Source organism: Bos mutus, chromosome 6 (genome assembly GCF_027580195.1).
Source record: "Bos mutus isolate GX-2022 chromosome 6, NWIPB_WYAK_1.1, whole genome shotgun sequence".
In the NCBI taxonomy this organism is placed as follows: Eukaryota; Metazoa; Chordata; class Mammalia; order Artiodactyla; family Bovidae; genus Bos; species Bos mutus.
Window position 1 is genome coordinate 112,691,699 of NC_091622.1, and position 19,011 is coordinate 112,710,709.

The 19,011-nt window shown below is 48.4% G+C and overlaps 1 protein-coding gene across 1 annotated transcript; it reads left to right on the forward strand.

Annotated features, from left to right (window-relative positions):
- The first annotated feature begins 17,983 nt into the window (after window positions 1-17,983).
- BLOC1S4 (biogenesis of lysosomal organelles complex 1 subunit 4) lies at window positions 17,984-18,735 on the forward strand. Its single transcript, XM_070372740.1, has one exon. It carries the CDS (start codon window positions 18,042-18,044, stop codon window positions 18,693-18,695), a length of 654 nt encoding a protein of 217 aa, XP_070228841.1. The 5' UTR covers window positions 17,984-18,041; the 3' UTR covers window positions 18,696-18,735.
- Window positions 18,736-19,011: the final 276 nt, after the last annotated feature.

Here is a 19,011-nt window from a genome sequence, read left to right on the forward strand (position 1 = left end):
ACGAAGGGCAGGTCGTCTGACCGTCAGAAGATTATTGTAAACTAAAGAAAAACCAGATACCCCAAGTTAAGGAATGTAGTGCTTTTCTGTATTGGGGAAGATACAAGAGTCTGGGCTCACTGAACTCATATGTGTGTTACACACCTCACCTGTCTGGGGCCAGTGTGCTGTGTTCACATCCTGAGTTTCCTCAGGGCTCTCTGGGGAGCGGTTGCAGTCCAATGGCTGCTACATGGCAGGTCTTCTTTCCTCCCTGAGTTCTCCCAGGCTGACCCGCTAGCTGACTATTCGCAGTGGCTGCAATCTCTGATGACTCTGACAACCTTTGTTTACTGATAATCCACTGCAGGAACCATCCCATTTCTCAGCAGTTAAAATAATTTCATGTGTTGTGAAACGTAAAGACCACTTCTAGTAAAATATTTGCAGAATGTGGACTGGCTCAGGCTTCCCCAGTGGCTCAGCAGTAAAAAAAATCTGCCTGCAATACAGGAGACACAAGTTCAATCCCTGGGTTGGGAAGATCCCCTGGAGGAGGTAATGACTACCCACTCCAATGCTCTTGCCTGGAGAATCCCATGGACAGAGGAGCTTGGTGGGCTACAGTCCATAGGGTCACAAAGAGTCGGATATGACTGAAGTGACTGAGCACGGACTGGCTCAGAAACTGGAGTGAAGAACCCTGGTCGTAGGGCCAAAAAAAAAAAAAACAGAAGGGGGAGTGTTAGAGACTGGCTGCATGAGCCTACAGCTTCTCATATGTCCTCAGAGCAAGTGGTAGCATTCCCATGAGTGGTCGGGGTTGCCTATCTGCCTCTGAAAAGAGACTCTAGAATTTATGTTGTATTGATGAACTTGCCCCAGTCTAGGTTACCGCTGGTCGACCCTGTTCAGCTGGTAGGGACTGACTTCTTGGAGAGGCTGAACCAGGAGTCTTTTCACTTTCTCTCTCCACATTTCCGTCTGTGTATTCACCCCTTAAACACTAAATCTCCAGTACTAGTATGGTAGATGGTTTCAGTATTACGTTGTCATATGAGAGATTTGACTAAGTATATTTAGCTTGGGAAAGACCACTTGTAACTGAATGATGTTACATAAAGGAACAGGGCCTAGACTGTAGCTGCTGTGAGGTCCAATTTTTGTTATTGTGATTTTATTGTATTTTTAAAGCTTGAACATATATTCTTGCAACTTCCCTGGTGGTCCATGGTTGAGAATCCACTTTGCAATGGAAGGGACATGAGTTCAATCCCTGGTCAGGGAACTAAGATCCCACAAGCCATGGAGCAGCTAAGTCCATGTACTCCAGAGCCTGCATGAGACAATGAAGATGATACGGCCAAATAAATAAAATACTTTTAATTAAAAATTAAAAATTTTTGAAAAGAAAGTATATTCTTACATTATATTATTAAGCATTAAAGTTGCTTCCCAGAATCTGGGACCCAAGAAAGAGACTGGAGGCCAGAGTTCTATAAGAAAAAAGGCATTACTTGGCTGCAGGTGTGGAAGCAAGAACTGAGCCTTCACACCACAACTAGAGAATCCATGTGCCACAACTACTGAGTCCTCACACCACACAATAGAGAATCCATGCACCACAGCTAGTGCACCATCACAACACAACTAGACGATCCATGCGGCACAACCACTGACTCCTCACACCACAACGAGAATCAGTCACCACAACTGCTGAGCCCTTACACCATAACTAGAGAGTCCATGAACCACAACTTCTAGGTCCTCAGACCACAACGTAGAATCCATGCACCTCAACTACTGAGTCCTCACACCACAACTGGAGAACCCATGCACCACAATGAAAGCTCCCACAGGACAACCAGGATCCCGCATGCCACAGCTAAGACCTGATGCAGCCAATAAATAAATACCAAAAAATACTAAAAAAAAAAAAAGTGATTCAAACAGAAGACTGTTAGACAAGACTCTATTAGCACGTACTGTTTTTTTCCTAATAAACACTTGACTTGTTTCACTACTTCCCATCTCGTGGGAATTCATTTCCACACAGTTGACAGATCAGGGCCTCATCGCTGGCCACGGTCACTGGTGGTCTAGTGGCCAGGATTCAGCACTCACTGCTGCAGACTGAGTTCAGTCTCTGGCCAGGAAATCAAAATTCTGCTTCAAGCTGCAGCAGGCCAAAGTCACCCGAGATCAGGCCCAGTGCCCAAATGCCTAGGTCAGCCAGGTAGGCAATGCTAGTGGGCACTGGGTGACTGAAAGCCAAGAGCTCCCAGGGGAAGGCTGAAGGGGCATGGCCCTGGCTGAGGGTAAAGTTCTTTTGTTTCTTCCACTCCTCCTGACTACATAACACCAATGTTAGACGATTATGGCAGAGCATGAACTGGGGTGGGTGGGGTTGGGGGGCATTTGTGCTGAGGCAGGAGCACTTTTCTTTCCTAGATCAGCCTGCTCAAAAGGTTCAGCTCCTCTCTCAACTTCCTCTCTGCTTCTTCACTGCTATTACCCTAGCACCCTGCACAGTCTCACTGCTGCAAAGAAGACCTTGGGTGCCCAGGCCTGGAGGGTGGAAAGGAAAATACCCTTGACCTGGTCAGGGACAGAAGGTTCCTTCTGCATGATGTAATTCATAGTTTCCTTTTGGGAAGGAACTCACTGTCCAGATAAAAGTGGTTTCTGCTAAATTTTAAATAGGGTTCAGATTTGGTCTCGGAACGTAGTTATCCACCCACAGAGAGACGGTTGGCTGACAGAGATCAGGAACTTAGTGATCTTTAACTGGGTGTTCTTTTCTATTTGTGTTCACACTAACAATGGTGATCTAACCACTCCATTTCCAATCCCTGGAAAGATCTCCAGCAAGATAGGTCTTCTTATGGGACCCCTTTGGCTTTCATAAGTTTGAGAACAAAACTTCAAACTTTGGGAAGAACACATATTCATAACCAAATTCATGGGAAAAGCTTTTTTTCTTAGCAAAGAGGTGGAAACGGAGGATGTGATTGTGCTGCTGTGGATCAGCCCTGTGCAGGCACTGCCCTGTCCCTGGCTGCCATAGGCTTTCCTGTTTCCATGAAGGTGGCCCCAGACCCACCCCTTTCTGTCCCATGTCTGACCCAGCAGGTCTGAGCGCTGTCCTCTGGGTCTGACAGACTCTTTTCTTGAACAAACTTTAGTCAACATCCTCTGTTGTTGTTTATTTGCTAATTCACATCTGACTCTTTTGCGACTCTAATACTTTGGCCACCTGACATGAAGCACCGACTCTTTGGAAAAGACACTGATGCTGGTAAAGATTAAGGACAGGAGAAGGGGGCAACAGAAGATGAGATGATTGGATGGCATCATCGACTCAATGGAATTGAGTTTGAGTAGACTCGGAGATGGTGAAGGACAAGAAAGTGCTTCAGTCCATGGGGTCGAAAAGAGTCAGACAAGACTTAGCAACTTAACAATAACAATGGACTGCAGCCCACCAGGCTCCTCTGTCCATGGAATTTTCCAGGAAAGAATACTGGAGTGGGTTGCTATTTCCTTCTCCAATGGATCTTCATGACCCAGGGATCAAACCCGTGTCTCCTGCATTGGCAGGTGGATTCTTTACCACTACGCCACTAGGGAAGCCCCAGTGTTCTCCGAGCCCTCTTTAATGCTATGGCCTCAGGTTTCATCCTTCGATCTGCCTAACCCGACTGTACAAATATGAACCAAAAAACTTTACAAACAAGAGAAAAACTTATTTGGAGTCTTAAGAATTACAATTCAGGAGACATATTCAGGTATTAATAAAACCAAGAGTGTTCCAGGGGCTTACACAGGCAAGGCCACAGGTGGCTAAAGTTGCTTGGTGAGGCTGTTGATGGATTCTGATAGAAGTCATGAAACATTTGTCCTTAAAGGAATCACAAGTTGTTTTCGGATAAGGTCCGATAAGTAGATAGACTGTCAGGAGCTATTTTACGAGTTATTTTAGTGTAAGTTTCAGATAAGTATCTTGAGTTCCTGGCAGGTGTTCTAGATGGCTTCCTTAGGAAAATAGGTGCTCGGAAGGTCAGATTCACCCAGGCTGAGACGCATATGTCAGACTTCCTCAGCGGCCTCCCTGCTCTGTATTAGAGTCTGGGAGCAATACCAACTTTTAAAAAAAATTATTCATTTTTTAACTGAAGGATAATTCCTTTACAGAATTTTGTTGTTTTCTGTCAAACCTCAACATGAGTCAGCCATAGATATACAAAAGGGAGGGGATATATGTATACCAACTCTGTTTTGATTTTCAGAGTTGAGCCGGTCTCTCTCCCTGATTGCAACAGACCTGAATAGTCTTCCTTCCATTTTAACAAGCATCAGAAGCTTTTCTTCAATGGGCCCTCTGACATGAGGGGTCGTCTGTAACCCTTTCTTGGGAGTGCAGGCCCGTCCTCTGAGGAGGGACCCTGGGGGCCGGCACCCATTCTTGTCGGGCTTGCTGGTGAGTTACACCAGCAGGGGCCGCCCCAGTGGCTGCTGACACTTCAGGGGTGAGGAGAACAGCTCCCACCCGATGTCCTGGCCCTCCTCCCACAGTCATGGAGCTTAAAGTGAGTGATGGAGTGTCAATGGTGGGGCTTGGCTGTGGAGCAAGCACCTTCCTTTTGTGTTGCTGATCAGGTCCCCAGTTAATGCGTTCCTTCCAGAGGTTTGTCCTCCCCAGATCTCATCCTATGAGGGAATCAGTCGTCCAGCATGTGGGTGAGGCTGACCTTTCCCTGCTCCCCAAATGATCACCAGCAGGGCCACACCGAGCCTCCCTTGCAGGAGACCTAGAAAAAGGCAGTTCATCCAAGGGAGAACCCTGGGAAACACCAGGCCGGTGCTGAGTAGGTCGCCTGAGTTCATCTCCCCATCACCCTGACCTCCAGGTCCCATCCGGGCTCTCCCTTGACATCCAACATTGGGCAGCTGGGGCCCTGCAGGCTTTCCCAGGAACAAATGCCCCCACCACTGGGGAGGGAGGAAGTGTGCAAACCTGACCTAGACACTGTGATCAGAAGCATTCCTGGGAACACTCCTGCACTGTAGGTGGGAATGGAATTTGGTACAGCCACTATGGAGAACAGTATGGAGGTTCCTCAAAAAACTAAAAATAGAGCTACTGTATGACCCTGCAATCCCAATCATGGGCATATATCCAGAGAAAAACATGGCCTGAATAGATCCATGCACCTCAATGTGCATTGTGGCACTGTTTACAATAGCCAAGACGCAGAAGCAATCTAGATGTCCGTTGACAGACGAATGGATAGAGAAGATGTGGTACATATATACAATGGAATATCATTCAGCCATTAAAAAGAATGAAATAATGCCACTTGCAGCAACATGGACGGACCTGGAGAGTGTCATACTAAGTGAAGTATGTCAGACAGAGAAGGAGAAATATATGCCATCCCTTATATGTGGAATCTGAAAAGAAATGATACAAATTAACTTACAAAACAGGAGAGTCACAGACTTAGAAAAGGAACTTACAGTTGCTGCAGGGAGGGGATAGTTAGGGACTTAGGGAAGGTCATGTACACACTGCTATGTTTAAAATGGATAACCAGCAAGGACCTATGGTGTAGCACATGGAACTCTGCTCAGTGTTACGTGCCAGCCTGGCTGGGTGGGGCTTTGGGGAGAATGGATACATGTGTGTGTATTGCTGAGTCCCTTCAACGTTCGCCTGAAACTACCACAACATTGTTCATCAACTATACCCCATTACAAAGGGATTTGATGTTAAAAAATAAAATTAAAATTAAAAAAAAGAAAAGAAGTATTCCTGACACGCACAGAGCCCCAGAAGAGGCTTGCTTGCCTGACCCCTGCAAGTACTGTGGGTTTAGGGAGCATCACCCAGGGGACAAGCTGGGGGGCTCCATCCGGTGCAGGACAGGCTTGTTGGGGGAGCATGGAGAGGGTTAAGGAGGATGGTGGGGGCAAGAAAAAGAGGAGGGTCTAGAAGGCAGAAGGGACAGAAAGGGTCAAGACCCTGCTGCTCTGAGACAGCCGTCTCTGGGAAGGGAGGCCAGCAAGCCCAGGACTGCACCTGCTGCCAGAGGCTGAGGACCGAGGGCTTCAACAGGGAAGGGCCGCGGCCAGGCTGACCGTCATAACATGGGGTTGGAGCCCCAGTTACCCGTGACCAGGATTCTTCCTCTGCAGGGGGCCCGTGGGGGAGAGGGGGGGTGGGAACCCCAGAACGGGAGGCCTGGGGACACAGGGACCAAAGCCAGGAACCTCTCCAAGGCCCCCTCAGAACCGTCCCTCTCCGGGGCCCCCTGCCCCACCACCTGCCTGCCGCCTTGCTCCTGGTTCCCAGGCTGCCTGGTGCTAGCGGGACTGAAAGGAGCAATGACAGGAGGAGGCCCTGTCCTGGCACTTATCTGCCCACAGCCCTCCAGCCTGGAGCCTACAAGGGCCCTCTGCCGTGGCCTCTGAACAGAGGGCCGCCTTCCTCCACCTCGCCTCCCGCCACCCCGCCCCTGCCCTTTCCTCACGTCCCTCCTCCTCTCCGCTCCTCCCGCTCTGGGCCCCTTCGTCACCCCTCCCCCTGCCCCACCACACTCCACCTACCCACCCTCTAAGGGGACTAAGCTGAATCTTCCAAATGGAAGCCTGAGACTTTCAGCCTAAAGTGTCACTTCAAAGACTGAGCACTGGGCTTCCCTCGAAGTCCAGTGTAAGAATCCGCCTTGCAATGCAGGGAACAGCAGTTCAATCCCAGGTTGGGTGCACGTGCTGCGGGTGACGAAGCCCGAGCGCCACAAGTACTGAGCCCATGTGCTGCAACTGCTGAAGCCCACATGCCCTAGAGCCTGTGCTCTGCAAGAGCCCTGCAGTGAGAAGCCCGCGCACCGCAACTAGAGAAAAGCCTTGGTGCAGCAACAAAGACCCAGCACAGCCAAAAATAAATAAACAAATATACAGCCACGTGGAGGGAAGACATGCCCCCAGTACAGACTTTCCCTCTCCCTTCCGTCTTTTCCCCATGCAAAAGTTGATGCGACTGAACTTCTAATTTATATGCAATTTAATTTCTTTTCGAACTCAGTGTTATCACCTGCATTCTTAAGCTCTGATTCTCACTGAACACCCCGTGTCATACGGGGGAATGCCAGGAACACATTTTGAAAACCTGTGGGTGATTAAGTATTCTCAAACTCAGATAACATCAAAAGCACCAGGGGGACTTCCCTGGCAGTCCTGCGGTTAAGACTCTGAGCTTCCGATGCAAGGGACTTGGGCTTAATCCCTGGAGGGGGAACTAAGCTCCTGCCTGCCACTGGGGGTATGGCTAAAAAAAAAGGATAACCAGGTAACTTGGTTAAAAAAAAAAAAAAAGTAAAGGGCTCAGTGAAAAATCAGTCAGTCATGTCGGACTCTTCAAGACCCCACGAACTGTGGTCCACCAGGCTGCTCTGTCCATGGAACTCTCCAGGCAAGAATACTGGAGTGGGCAGCCATCCTCTTCTCCAGGAGATCTTCCTGACCCAGAGATTAAACCCCAGTCTCCTGCGCTGCAGGCAGACTCTTGACTGTCTGACCCACCTGGGAAGCCCTTCAATACGCCTGGCCTGCAACTGGTGCTGAAGCCCAGGACAGCCGGAGGAGCTCCAGGCTCAGCAATGCCCAGAGCCTTGCGTGCAGCCCAATGCCTGGCACAGTCAGAGCTTCATGCACGCTGCTGGCTGCCAAGCTACAGATTTCCAGAGCCTCCCTTCCCAGGTATCCTGCCACGTGGAGACACTGCTCAGTGTACCGTGGAATTTGTGGCTGCAGGACTGGGTCAGCAGCGGCCCCTGCTGCTGCTTTTCAGATCTGCACCGTGGTGGTGTTTGGTCCTCGCTTGCCCACTGATGTCACATGAGCAGGCTATCAGAGGCAGCCCCACCACCTGGCCTCCCAAAGACCCTGGGGCCCACAAGCTGGGTGCCTGAGCAAGGCAGAGAGCAGCTCTTGGCCTTATTTACTTCATCTGTAACCTGGGGTGATGCCTGCTCCTTGCCAGGTAGTTGTGAGTAATAGAGCTAGCTTGGTGCAAGCAGGAGATGGGTGCTCAATAAACACAATGCAGAGAATTTTAATGAAGTGACATCCACAGAGCGAGCGGCACACCAACGACACAGGACTGAGGGGCGCATTCCCCGGGACTACTCATGTTAAAGCCCGTAGTACAATCCAAAGGCAATCCCCTTCAAAACATGAAAGTTAAGGTAAACATTGCGTCCTGCACTGCAAGACACAATTCAAGTTTGGCCTAAAAACAAGCAAACAAACAAAAAACCCTATAGATTGCTTCCTGTGACGTCACACACATGAGGGCCGCTCACAGCTTCTCAGAGTCCCAGTGTTCTTTTAGGGTCCTGGCTCCAGGTCCACATGAAGGCAAAGGTGGCACAAACTCTGCCAAGGCCCAGCACTGCCCAGGCACGCTCATCGCTGATGCCAGGCCCGTCTCCTCTGGACCGGAAGGTACAGGGACGCTGTGGACAACCGGCCCAAGGACCCGGACACGCGGATGGAGGCCTCGAGGTGGGCTTTGGCCAGTTCAGAGCGTCGCAGCTGCACTGGCACTTTGAGTAGGGAGAGTTCACCAGGTGCCCTGCAGATCCAGATTCCTGAAGGGTGACCAGGCAGTATCAAGCAGCAGGCCCTGGCTACCGGAAAGCCCTTGTTGGTAATTATTTCCCTGGGCTGAGCCCGATGATGGCTCTCTGATTAATAAAATCCTCATGAAATGGCACTGGTCTCAGAGAAACTGATGGTTTCCTTAAACCTTGGTGTTGGGGGAAGCACACTGACTGAAACCCCCACCCTGGCAAGGCACCATAGTAACCATTTGCATGAATTGTTTTACAACAGGAGCTCCTGGTAAGGAACACGGAACTAATAAACCACCACCAATCAGAAGAGTTCAGGGAAAGGTCAAAAGGAGACACCATGTGTCCAACCACCTCCCAGGATCCTCTCTGGCATCCACCTTGGCTGAACAAGGCGAGCACCACCAGGAAGGACTCTGAGTCAGAACGATTGGCTAAGGACAACCCGGAAACTAAGCCCATCACCATAAAACCCGAGACCTCGAGCCACGCGGCAGAGCTGTTCTCCTGGGTTCCCTTACCCTACTCTCTCCATCCAGGTGCCCCTTCCCAATAAAGCCTCTTGCTTTGTCAGCACATGTGTCTCCTCAGACAATTCATTTCCGAGTGTTAGACCAAAGCCCAGTTTTGGGCCCTGGAAGGGGTCCCCCTTCCTGCAACATCAGCACCACCCCCAACACATACACACAGCACATAATCAGCTGATTTACCCCTTAATGCTCACTGCCTGCCCAGCAGAGAGACAAACAACACAGAATCCACTCACAGGCCATTTCCCGAGTGCCTGCCGTGTGCCAGCCTGATGGCGGAGGGACAGTCCCTGGCTTTTGCTGGCTCATCGGCACAAACTGAGCACCACCCTGTACTGGACCCAAGGGAAGTGCACGGAACCCAAGTGCATCCATCCAGTCAGTCAGTCATGTAGCCACTCATCAAACCCTGGCCCCCGAATCTCTCCAAACACGTTTTTTCAAGTAACATATTCTTGGTACAAATTTTTTTTTTTTTTGCCACCAAAACCATAAAACACAATGTGTATGTATGTGCTCAGTCATGTCCGACTCTTTGTGACCCCACAGACTGTAGCCCACCAGGCTCCTCTGTCCACGGACCTCCCCAGGCAAGAATACTGGAGTGGGTTGCCATTTCCTCCTCCAGGGGAGCTTCCACAATAACAAAGAAATGAAGAAATGAATTACAAGTGAGGGTTAGAATCACCAGTGAAAAACTGCCCAGATAGGTGCCTTTACAATTTTATGAATCTGTTTTAGAAAGTAACCCATGATGCAAGTGAGCTTTGGGGTCAATAATTTACCCTGGTTTTGAGAGTCCTTTTTTTTTTCCTTTAAATACCCAGCAGCTGAAGTCTATTCTCAACGTCTGAAGACACATTCACCAGAGCAGAGGTGATCATCACCGAGAGACCCTGCACGTGGTGGTGAACCAGTCACATCTGGCTTCGGCTGCTCCCTCGCTTGGGAAGGGACGGCCCTGTTGTTATTGTCGTTGCTGCGCATTTACTTACCCTGCTCCTGTCAGGTCTTAGTTGCAGCACACAGGATCTCTGGTTGAGGTGTGTGTGGACCCAGTAGTTGCGCTGTGGGCTGAGTTGCCCTGAAGTGTGTGTGATCTTAGTTTCCCAGCAAGGAATCAAACCCACATCCCAAGCAGTGGGTTCATGTAGGTAACGAATGGTGGCTGCTTGTTTTCTTCAGCTCCATGGTGGAGAGATATCTGATTTGGGTTAAATTTTTTTTTAAATCTGTTAGCAACACAAATGTCCATCTACAGATAAATAAATAAGCAAAATGTGGTCTGCTCACATGATGGACTGTTACTCCACCTTCAGAAGGAAGGAATCCTAATACATGCAGCAAATTGAATGAAGCCTGAAGACATTATTCTAAGTGAAACAAGCCAGTCATGAAAAAGACAAATTCTGTGTAATTCCACTTACATGAGGTCCCTAGAATCATCAAATCCACAGAGACATAAAGTAGAGTGGTAGGGGCCAGGGGCAGGACTGATGTTGTCGAATGGGTTTAATGCATCCATTTTGCAAGATGAAAAGTTTTGAAGATTGGTTGCATGATGATATGAATACACGTAGCAATACTGAACTGCATGTACTCTTAGAAATGGTTAAGATGGTAAATTTTATTTTTTTATCACAATAAAAAATTATCCTTTGACCCAGTAGTCTCAGGTTAAAAATGGAATTCATTTCTGGGAAATTATCTGAGCACAAACAGATGATAATAACAGCCTAGGATTATAAATAGGAGCCCCCAAATCTGCAATTTGTAATCTTACCAGTGGGGTGGATGCACTGCCCAGGACCCTTTTCCCAACTGGGACTCCATATTGCTGTTACTTGGGACTTTCCAGCACTATTCAAGTCTGAATATAGGAATTGGCCCAATTTGGTGCTGTATATACACTATCACTTCTCTCTGTTGTTTCAAATCTAAAATTAAAGTAAAACTTTTGGCAAAACAACTGAGTTGGAGGAAGTCTAAGGCACTGATCTTCTTCACAGCTTCCTCACCCAGAAACAGCTAATTATAATTGGTACAAGGCAGTTCATGGAGATATTTGATGCCAAATGTTTTAGAGTTGGACAAATCCAGAACTGGTTCTTAGTTCCTCCAATTACTTGCTCAGTAGTCCAATTACTTGGACAAGTTGGTTAATCTGAACACATCTCTCTGGATCTGAATGTCCACCTATTACCCTAAGGTGGGCATGAGGCATACATACTCAAAAGCAGAGACATTACTTTACCAGCGAAGGTCCGTCTAGTCAAGGCTATGGTTTTTCCTATGGTCATGTATGGGTGTGAGAGTTGGACTGTGAAGAAGGCTGAGTGCCAAAGAATTGATGCTTTTGAACTGTGGTGTTGGAGAAGACTCTTGAGAGTCCCTTGGACTGCAAGGAGATCCAACCAGTCCATTCTGAAGGAGATCAGCCCTGGGATTTCTTTGGAAAGAATGATGCTAAAGCTGAAACTCCAGTCTTTGGCCACCTCATTCGAAGAATTGACTCATTGGAAAAGACTCTGATGCTGGGAGGGATTGGGGGCAGGAGGAGAAGGAGACGACAGAGGATGAGATGGCTGGATGGCATCACTGACTCGATGGACGTGAGTCTGAGTGAACTCCGGGAGTTGGCGATAGACAGGGAGGCCTGGCGTGCTGCGATTCATGGGGTTGCAAAGAGTCGGACACGACTGAGTGACTGAACTGAACTGAACCATAGTATGATCTGCATGGTTCATAACAATCATATCGCATAATTTATCCAAGATTTTACACCTCCTGTCTTGATGTGATTGTTAATAGTGTCCCCTTTCACTCCCCAAACTTTCCTAGTTTGGTAAATTGGACTTTATTAAAATTATGAACTTCTATTTACCAAAAGACACTACTAATAGAAGAAAAAAAAAAAAGTCACCACTAAGAGAGTGAAAAGTCACATTGCAGAGCAGGAGAAGTATTTTCAATAGATTTGTCATTTCCTGACAAATGTTGTTGTTGTTTAGTCACTAGGTCGTGTCTGACTCTTTGCCACCCCATGGACTGCAGCCTGCCAGACTCCTCTGTCCATGGGATTTCCCAGGTAAGAATATTGGAATGGGTTGCCATTTCATTCTCCAGGGAATCTTCCCAACCCAGGGATCAAGCCCACGTCTCCTGCATTGACAGAAAGATGCTTTACCACTTAGCCACCAGGAAAGCCTTGTATTCAAGCTGTATTGAGAATTTCTACAGATCAATGAGAAAAAGAAAACTCAATATTTAAAAGGTGGAAAGACTTGAACTGGCACTTCACAAAAGGGAATATCCAAATAGCGAATAAGTGTTTTAAAAGGTGGGCTTCCCAGGTAGCCCTAGTAGTAAAGAACACACCTGCCGATGAAGGAGGCATAAAAGACGCAGGTTTGATCCCAGGGTCGGGAAGATCCCCTGGAGGAGGGCATGGCAACCCCCTCAAGTATTCTTGCCTAGAGAATTCCATGGACAGAAGAGCCTGGCAGGCTACAGTCCCTAAAGTAGCAAAGAGCTGGACATGACTGAAGCAACTTAGCACACAGGCATGAATGTAAAAAGGTGCTCAACTTCACGATTCACAGGGAAATGCAAATTAAAACCACAGTGAGATAGCGCAATGCATCCACTAGAATGGATAAATGTAAAATGTTGACAATTCCAAGTCGTGGCAGTGGACGTGGGTTGGATAAGAACTTCCAGACACAGAGTATTACAGAAAGGAGTGATTTTATTAAGAACAAAGAGCAGAGATACTGTGGGCACTACAAGCATTGTGGGCGAATACCTCCTGACAGGCCAGGAAGAGTCAGTGCTTTTTGTGGATCAGGCAATGGCACCCCACTCCAGTACTCTTGCCTGGAAAATCCCATGGACGGAGGAGCCTGGTGGGCTGCAGTCCATGGGGTCGCTAAGAGTCGGGCACGACTGAGCGACTTCACTTTCACTTTTCACTTTCATGCATTGGAGAAGGAATTGGCAACCCACTCCAGTGTTCTTGCCTGGAGAATCCCAGGGACGGGGGAGCCTGGTGGGCTGCCGTCTATGGGGTCGCACAGAGTCGGACACGACTGAAGCAACTTAGCAGCAGCAGCAGCAGCAGACAACTTTTAGCCTCAAGACAAAAAAAAAAAAAGTGCTGGAAAGTTGGCATTAGGTGATTGGTTAGGGCACTCTGGGGTAAGTACCAGGGTGGGCATTTTTGCCTAATTTGGGGTCAGGAAGTCTGTTGGTGATGATCACGGGCGGGAGGCGGGGGAGGATGCTTTTGGCAATGGTTACAGTACATTTTGGAGGTTCTGGGCCTCGAATCTGTGGTCTTGGTGAGGATTCCACACTGGGGAAGATGTGGAGCATCTGAGACACTCACACTTTGCCACACAGCATGTGGGATATAGTTCCCACCGGGGACTGAACCCATGCCCTCTGCCTGGAAGCACGGAGTTTTAACCAGTGGACCCCCAGGCAAGTCCCCAGGAATGCTCATACAGTCTTGATGGGTGCCTGAGTCTGCTCAGACTACAAAACACCACAGCCTAAATCACAGGCTTTCCCCCTTCACAGTTCTGGAGCTAGAAGTCCATGATCAAAGTGCCAGCATATTCAGTGTCTGGTGAGTTCTCACTTCCTGGCTTGCAGACGGCCACACTCTTGCTGCAGTCCTCACATGACCTTTTTGTGCATGTATAGGCGGGGATGGTTTGGGAAGAGAGAGGGCAGTGAGCTCAGGTGTCTCTTTCCTTACAAGGAAACTAATCCTATCAGATCAGCATTCCATTTTTATGACCTCATTTAACCTTAATCACTTCCTTACTCCAAATACAGCCCAATCGAGTGTTAGGGCTTCAGCGAGTGTTAGGGCTTCAGCATATGATTTGGGGGAAATGCATACATTCAGTCCAGTCCATAAATATGAATGTAAATTGCTACAACTTTGGAAAATTATTTGGCAGTGACTACAGATCGGCTAAAGAAGCCTCCTGCCAATGCTGGAGCTGAGGGTCCGACCCCAGGGTCAGAAAGATCCCCTGGAGAAGGAAATGGCAACCCACTCCAGTATTCTTGCCTGAGAAATCCCATGGACAGAGAAGCCTGGCAGGCTACAGTTCGTGGGATCACAAAAGAGTCACACATAACTTATCGACTAAGCAACAACAATAACTAAGACTAAACATATACCAAGCCTGTGACCTAGCAGATTTGATGCCTTGGTTAACGTTCAAGACATTTTGAGCAGATGTGTCCACGAAAAGATATATAGAAGAATATTCATAGCTGCTTTATGATAATTTCCCTAAAGGTAAAACAACATAAATGTTCATAGGTAAGAGAATAAATAAATAAAACAAATAAATTGTAGTATACTCCTTCAATGGTAGGTTAACCATATTGCTGTAACAGATTACCCCCAAAGCTAGCAGCTGAAAACAACAGATATTTATTATCTCACATAGTTTCAGCTCAGAACATTTAATTAGGCTGCAGTCAAGGTATCAGTTGGGTCTGAAGCCATCGTTGGGCTTGAATGGGGCCGGAGGATCCACTTACAAGATGGCTGAGTCCTGTGGTTATTGGAAGGAGGCTGGTTTTTGCTGGCTGTTGGTAAAAGACCTCAGTTTCTTGCTGTGTAGATTTCTTCACAGATGTCCACAAGAAGTAAGAGCGAGTGATTTAAGAGTGAGAGATAATGAGACAAGCTGGGGCCTGGGACCATTTGCTGCAGGGCTTGCACCGGGACAAATGGCCTCCTCCAGCAGCAAAGTATGAAGAAGCCATCTGTTGCTTTGTTTAGTTGCCAAGTCGTGTCCAGCGCTTTGTGACCCCATAGACTGCTGAACGCCAGGCTTTCAGTCCTTCACTTCCTCCCAGAGTTTGCTCAAATTCACGTCCATTGAGTCAGTGATAACCATCTCATCCTCTCCCACCCATTTCTCCCTTTCTATAAAGAACTAAAAATAACTGTGTACACGAGCAGCTGGCCCAAATGATGCACAACAAGATGCAAAAAAAAAAGACTCAAAGCCCAACTCCCACTTTTGAAGAGCAAGGAGCAAACACGGGGTGTCAAGAGCAAAAGCAGGGCGTGTCCCAGCACACAGCACCACTGCAGGGGTGGGCAAACCACCTAGCCACCCCCGGCCCAACAGCCTTCTGAAGACCCTACTGTCTGATTGCAAGGCTCTGAGAGGCACACGAAGGACCTCTTTAAAACGTTGCTTTTCTGGCTGAACAGTACATTGAGTGGCCATCTTTTATTTTTCTGGTTTTTTTTTTTTTTTTTTAAGATTTTACATCATTTGCCTCTCTGTTTTCTAAGTTTTCTCCATTCAGCACATGATGATTGAGCAACTGGAAAATGGGGGAAATTTTTTTAGAGGAAGATGATGTTTTCTTATTTAACAATAAATTGGGCAACAAAAGGGGAAGGTGTTTGATGAAGTACAATTACTTTTCGGTCAGGACAGAAAAAAATATGAATATAGTTTGGGCCACTATGTCTATTTGGGCCACGATCCCTCTTTAGTGTGCACTGTGCCTCTGCATTGCACATTAACCAGATTCCCTCAGAAGACACAGGAGTGCCTGCTTGCAAAAAAAAAAAAAAAAAATAGTTTTTTCCTGTCACAAACAAGGTAACTCTTTAGGAAAAGACATTCTTTCTCAACACTGTGAGGGGTCAGGATGACCCACAACTTGCCTTGCACATGCAGATCTGGACTATGAAAACTGTAAATATGTTACTTTGGTGTATAATCCTTTGTCTCAAAACTAAATAATAGTGTTTTTTTCTCTTACTAGTGGAACAGTCCTCAGAGCGTTCTGAAAGACTGTCTCCCAGGTTATAATATAATCCTTGGGTTGGCTTGAATAAAATTTGCCATTTCTTTCTTTGGTTAACTATTGATTAAGAGGGATTTTATAGTCTCAACTCCCTTTTTTCCTGGAAGTACCCTTGAGGCAGGAAGTAGATGGTCCCCCTAGAGTACAGCAACTGGAGACTCATTCCATGTGGATCTAAACTCCAAGACAAGAGTAGCATGAGAAGGGATGAGACGGGAGAAGGCTGGGCCCTATCTAAACCACATAGTTCTCATTCCCAAAGTCAGGAGACCGCTTTAGCCACACACGTGCCGAAAGGCTCCTTGGAGGCCAAAAGGGAGTGATGCTAACTGAGGCTGTACCCATACGGCTCTTTGGTGGAATACATCTTGGCTAAGAGACGCGTGTGCACACATGGAAGGATCCTGAGATATACCAAATATGGACTGTGAACCAGGTAAGTCAAAATGACTGGCCAAAGGAAACCCAGAGGAAACGCCCCGTAAAAGTAATTCAAACTGCCGTGAGGTCTCAGCGACTCTGAGTCCACTCCTGTCTATCCACACATGCACTCTTTTTCATCCTCATAAATACTTGTTTCACTACTTCCCACCTTTGTGTGAATTCTTTGCAAAGCCGAAGGGCCAGGGCCCTTGTCACTGACAACTGGTCCAGTGGCCAGGATCTGGGCTCTCACCCAAGTCCTGACTCAAGACGTTGCAGGCTGAGGCCACCCAAGATCACCCTGAATGTGATTTTTAAATTCTGCTTATTTTGGCTTCCCTGATAGCTCAGCTGGTAAAGAATTCACCTGCAAAGCGGGAGACCTGGGTTTGATCCTTGGGTTGGGCAGATCCCCTCAAGAAGGGAAAGGCTACCAGCTCCAGTATTCTGGCCTGGAGAACTCCATGGACTGTGTCGTCCATGGGGTGGCAAAGCGGCGGACAGCGACTTTCACTTTTCTTTTGCCATTTGGAAATGCTGAGAATTTTCAAAGTCACCAAAATAGCAAGGTTTGGGACTTTCCTGGCAATCCAATGATTAGGATTCTGCCATTCCATTGCTGCTGCTGCTGCTGCTAAGTCGCTTCAGTCGTGTCCGACTCTGTGTGACCCCATAGACCGCAGCCCACCAGGCTCCCCCATCCCTGGGATTCTCCAGGCAAGAACACTGGAGTGGGTTGCCAGTTCCTTCTCCAATGCATGAAAGTGAAAAGTGAAAGTGAAGTCGCTCAGTCGTGTCCGACTCTTCGCGACCCCATGGACTGCAGCCTACCAGGCTCCTCCGTCCATGGGATTTTCCAGGCAAGAGTACTGGAGTGGGGTGCCATCGCCTTCTCCACCATTCCATTGCAGGAGGCATCAATTAGACCCCTGTTCAGAGAACTAAAATCCCGCAAGTCTCACAGCCAAAAAAATAAGTCGAGGTTTAACAGACCTTCATTTTGCTTATCTGACTTCTCTTTCATTTTACTATAAACAGCCAGAAGAAGCTAGGTAAATGAGGGGGAAGACCGTCATGGTTCCTGGACGTGTTCTGTATCTTGACCTGGATGCAGGTTACATGGCTATATGGATATGGAAAAACTAGTCAGTGTGTACACTTAATAAGATGTACAAACTTTATTGTACTCCTGTTACACATTTTTTAATGTGTTTATCTTTAAAGAGTTTTTTAATTTTTTAAAGTTTTCTAAAAAATTTTTTTAGATTTAAAAAATCTTTTTTAATTGGAGGCCAAAGGGGAGTGATGCTAACTGATGCTCTACCCATACGGCTCTTCGGTGGAGAGTCTTTTTTTTGTTTGTTTTTTAAGATTTCTGAGCCTGAGCACCTGCGCGCGGAGACCACAGTGCGCGTGCACGCCCGTTCCACGGCTGGAAGCAGAGATGTGTGCGCATGCGCGGGCGAGGGGTTTGGGAGGGGGGTGTCCCCTAGAAAGGGCGGGTGTACGTGCGGGTACGTGCTCGCGCAGAGGCCGGAAGTAGTGCCGCGCGTGCGCAGGTGCAAGCGCGCGTAAAGCCCGGAAGTGGGGCTGTCTAGCCCGGCAGTTGCGGGCTATGGAGGATTTCCCGCCGAGTTGCGGGCCGGTTGCTGAGGAGCCGGCCGAGGAGGCCGAGGCCCAGGTGGCGGCCTGGAGCGGGGACAGCGGCAATGTGTCGCAGAGCCACAGCAGCGCCTCGGGGCCGTGGGAGGACGAGGGCCCGGAGTCGGGCGCGCCGAGCCGGGACCCGCCGCTGCTGCGCCGCGCCGCCGCGGGCTACGCCTCCTGCCTGCTGCCCGGCGCGGGGGCGCGGCCCGAGATCGAGGCGCTGGACGCGAGCTTGGAGGACCTGCTCACCAGGGTGGACGAGTTTGTGGGCATGCTGGACATGCTGCGCGGCGACTCCTCGCACGTAGTCGGCGAGGGCGTGCCTCTCATTTACGCCAAAGCCACCGAGATGCGGCGAGTCTACAGCAAGATCGACCGGCTGGAGGCCTTCGTGGGCATGGTCAGCGCCAGTGTGGCCAGGCTGGAGGAGCAGGTCGCCAGGGCGGAGGCCGAGCTGGGGACGTTCCCCAGTACGTTCAGGAAATTGCTGCACACGATTAACGTGCCCTCCTTTTTCCACAAGGCGCCCTCCAGCAGGTCCCAGCTGACCGGCTACGAACCCCCCGTCGTCTTTCGGACGGAAGACCACTTTCCCTGTTGCAGCGAAAGACCTCAGGTCTGAGTCTGCTGGACAGCGCTGCAAGAGGACAGGTCTGAAATTATCTCGACTATTAATCAGATCAGTTGAAATTCCTGCTACTGGACACCTCTGATGTTGGAGTATGGAATTGTAAAGTTTGTTTTTTGCACACTTGATTGCTCACTCTCCTCATTTCACGTGGAATGTATGGTTTTCTATGTCTTCCAGTTCAAACTTGAAACACGAAAGGTGCTTGGTGGGGGAATCCCGGAAGCAAAATGTATGAACTTCCTGCACACTGTGGCAGAACTGTTATTTTTAGGCATTTTACAGCTCAACTAACAGTATTATTACCTTT

Excerpts from the sequence above, each read along its gene's own strand:
- BLOC1S4 (XM_070372740.1), top strand. The coding sequence starts at position 18,042 with ATGGAGGATTTCCCGCCGAGTTGCGGGCCGGTTGCTGAGGAGCCGGCC.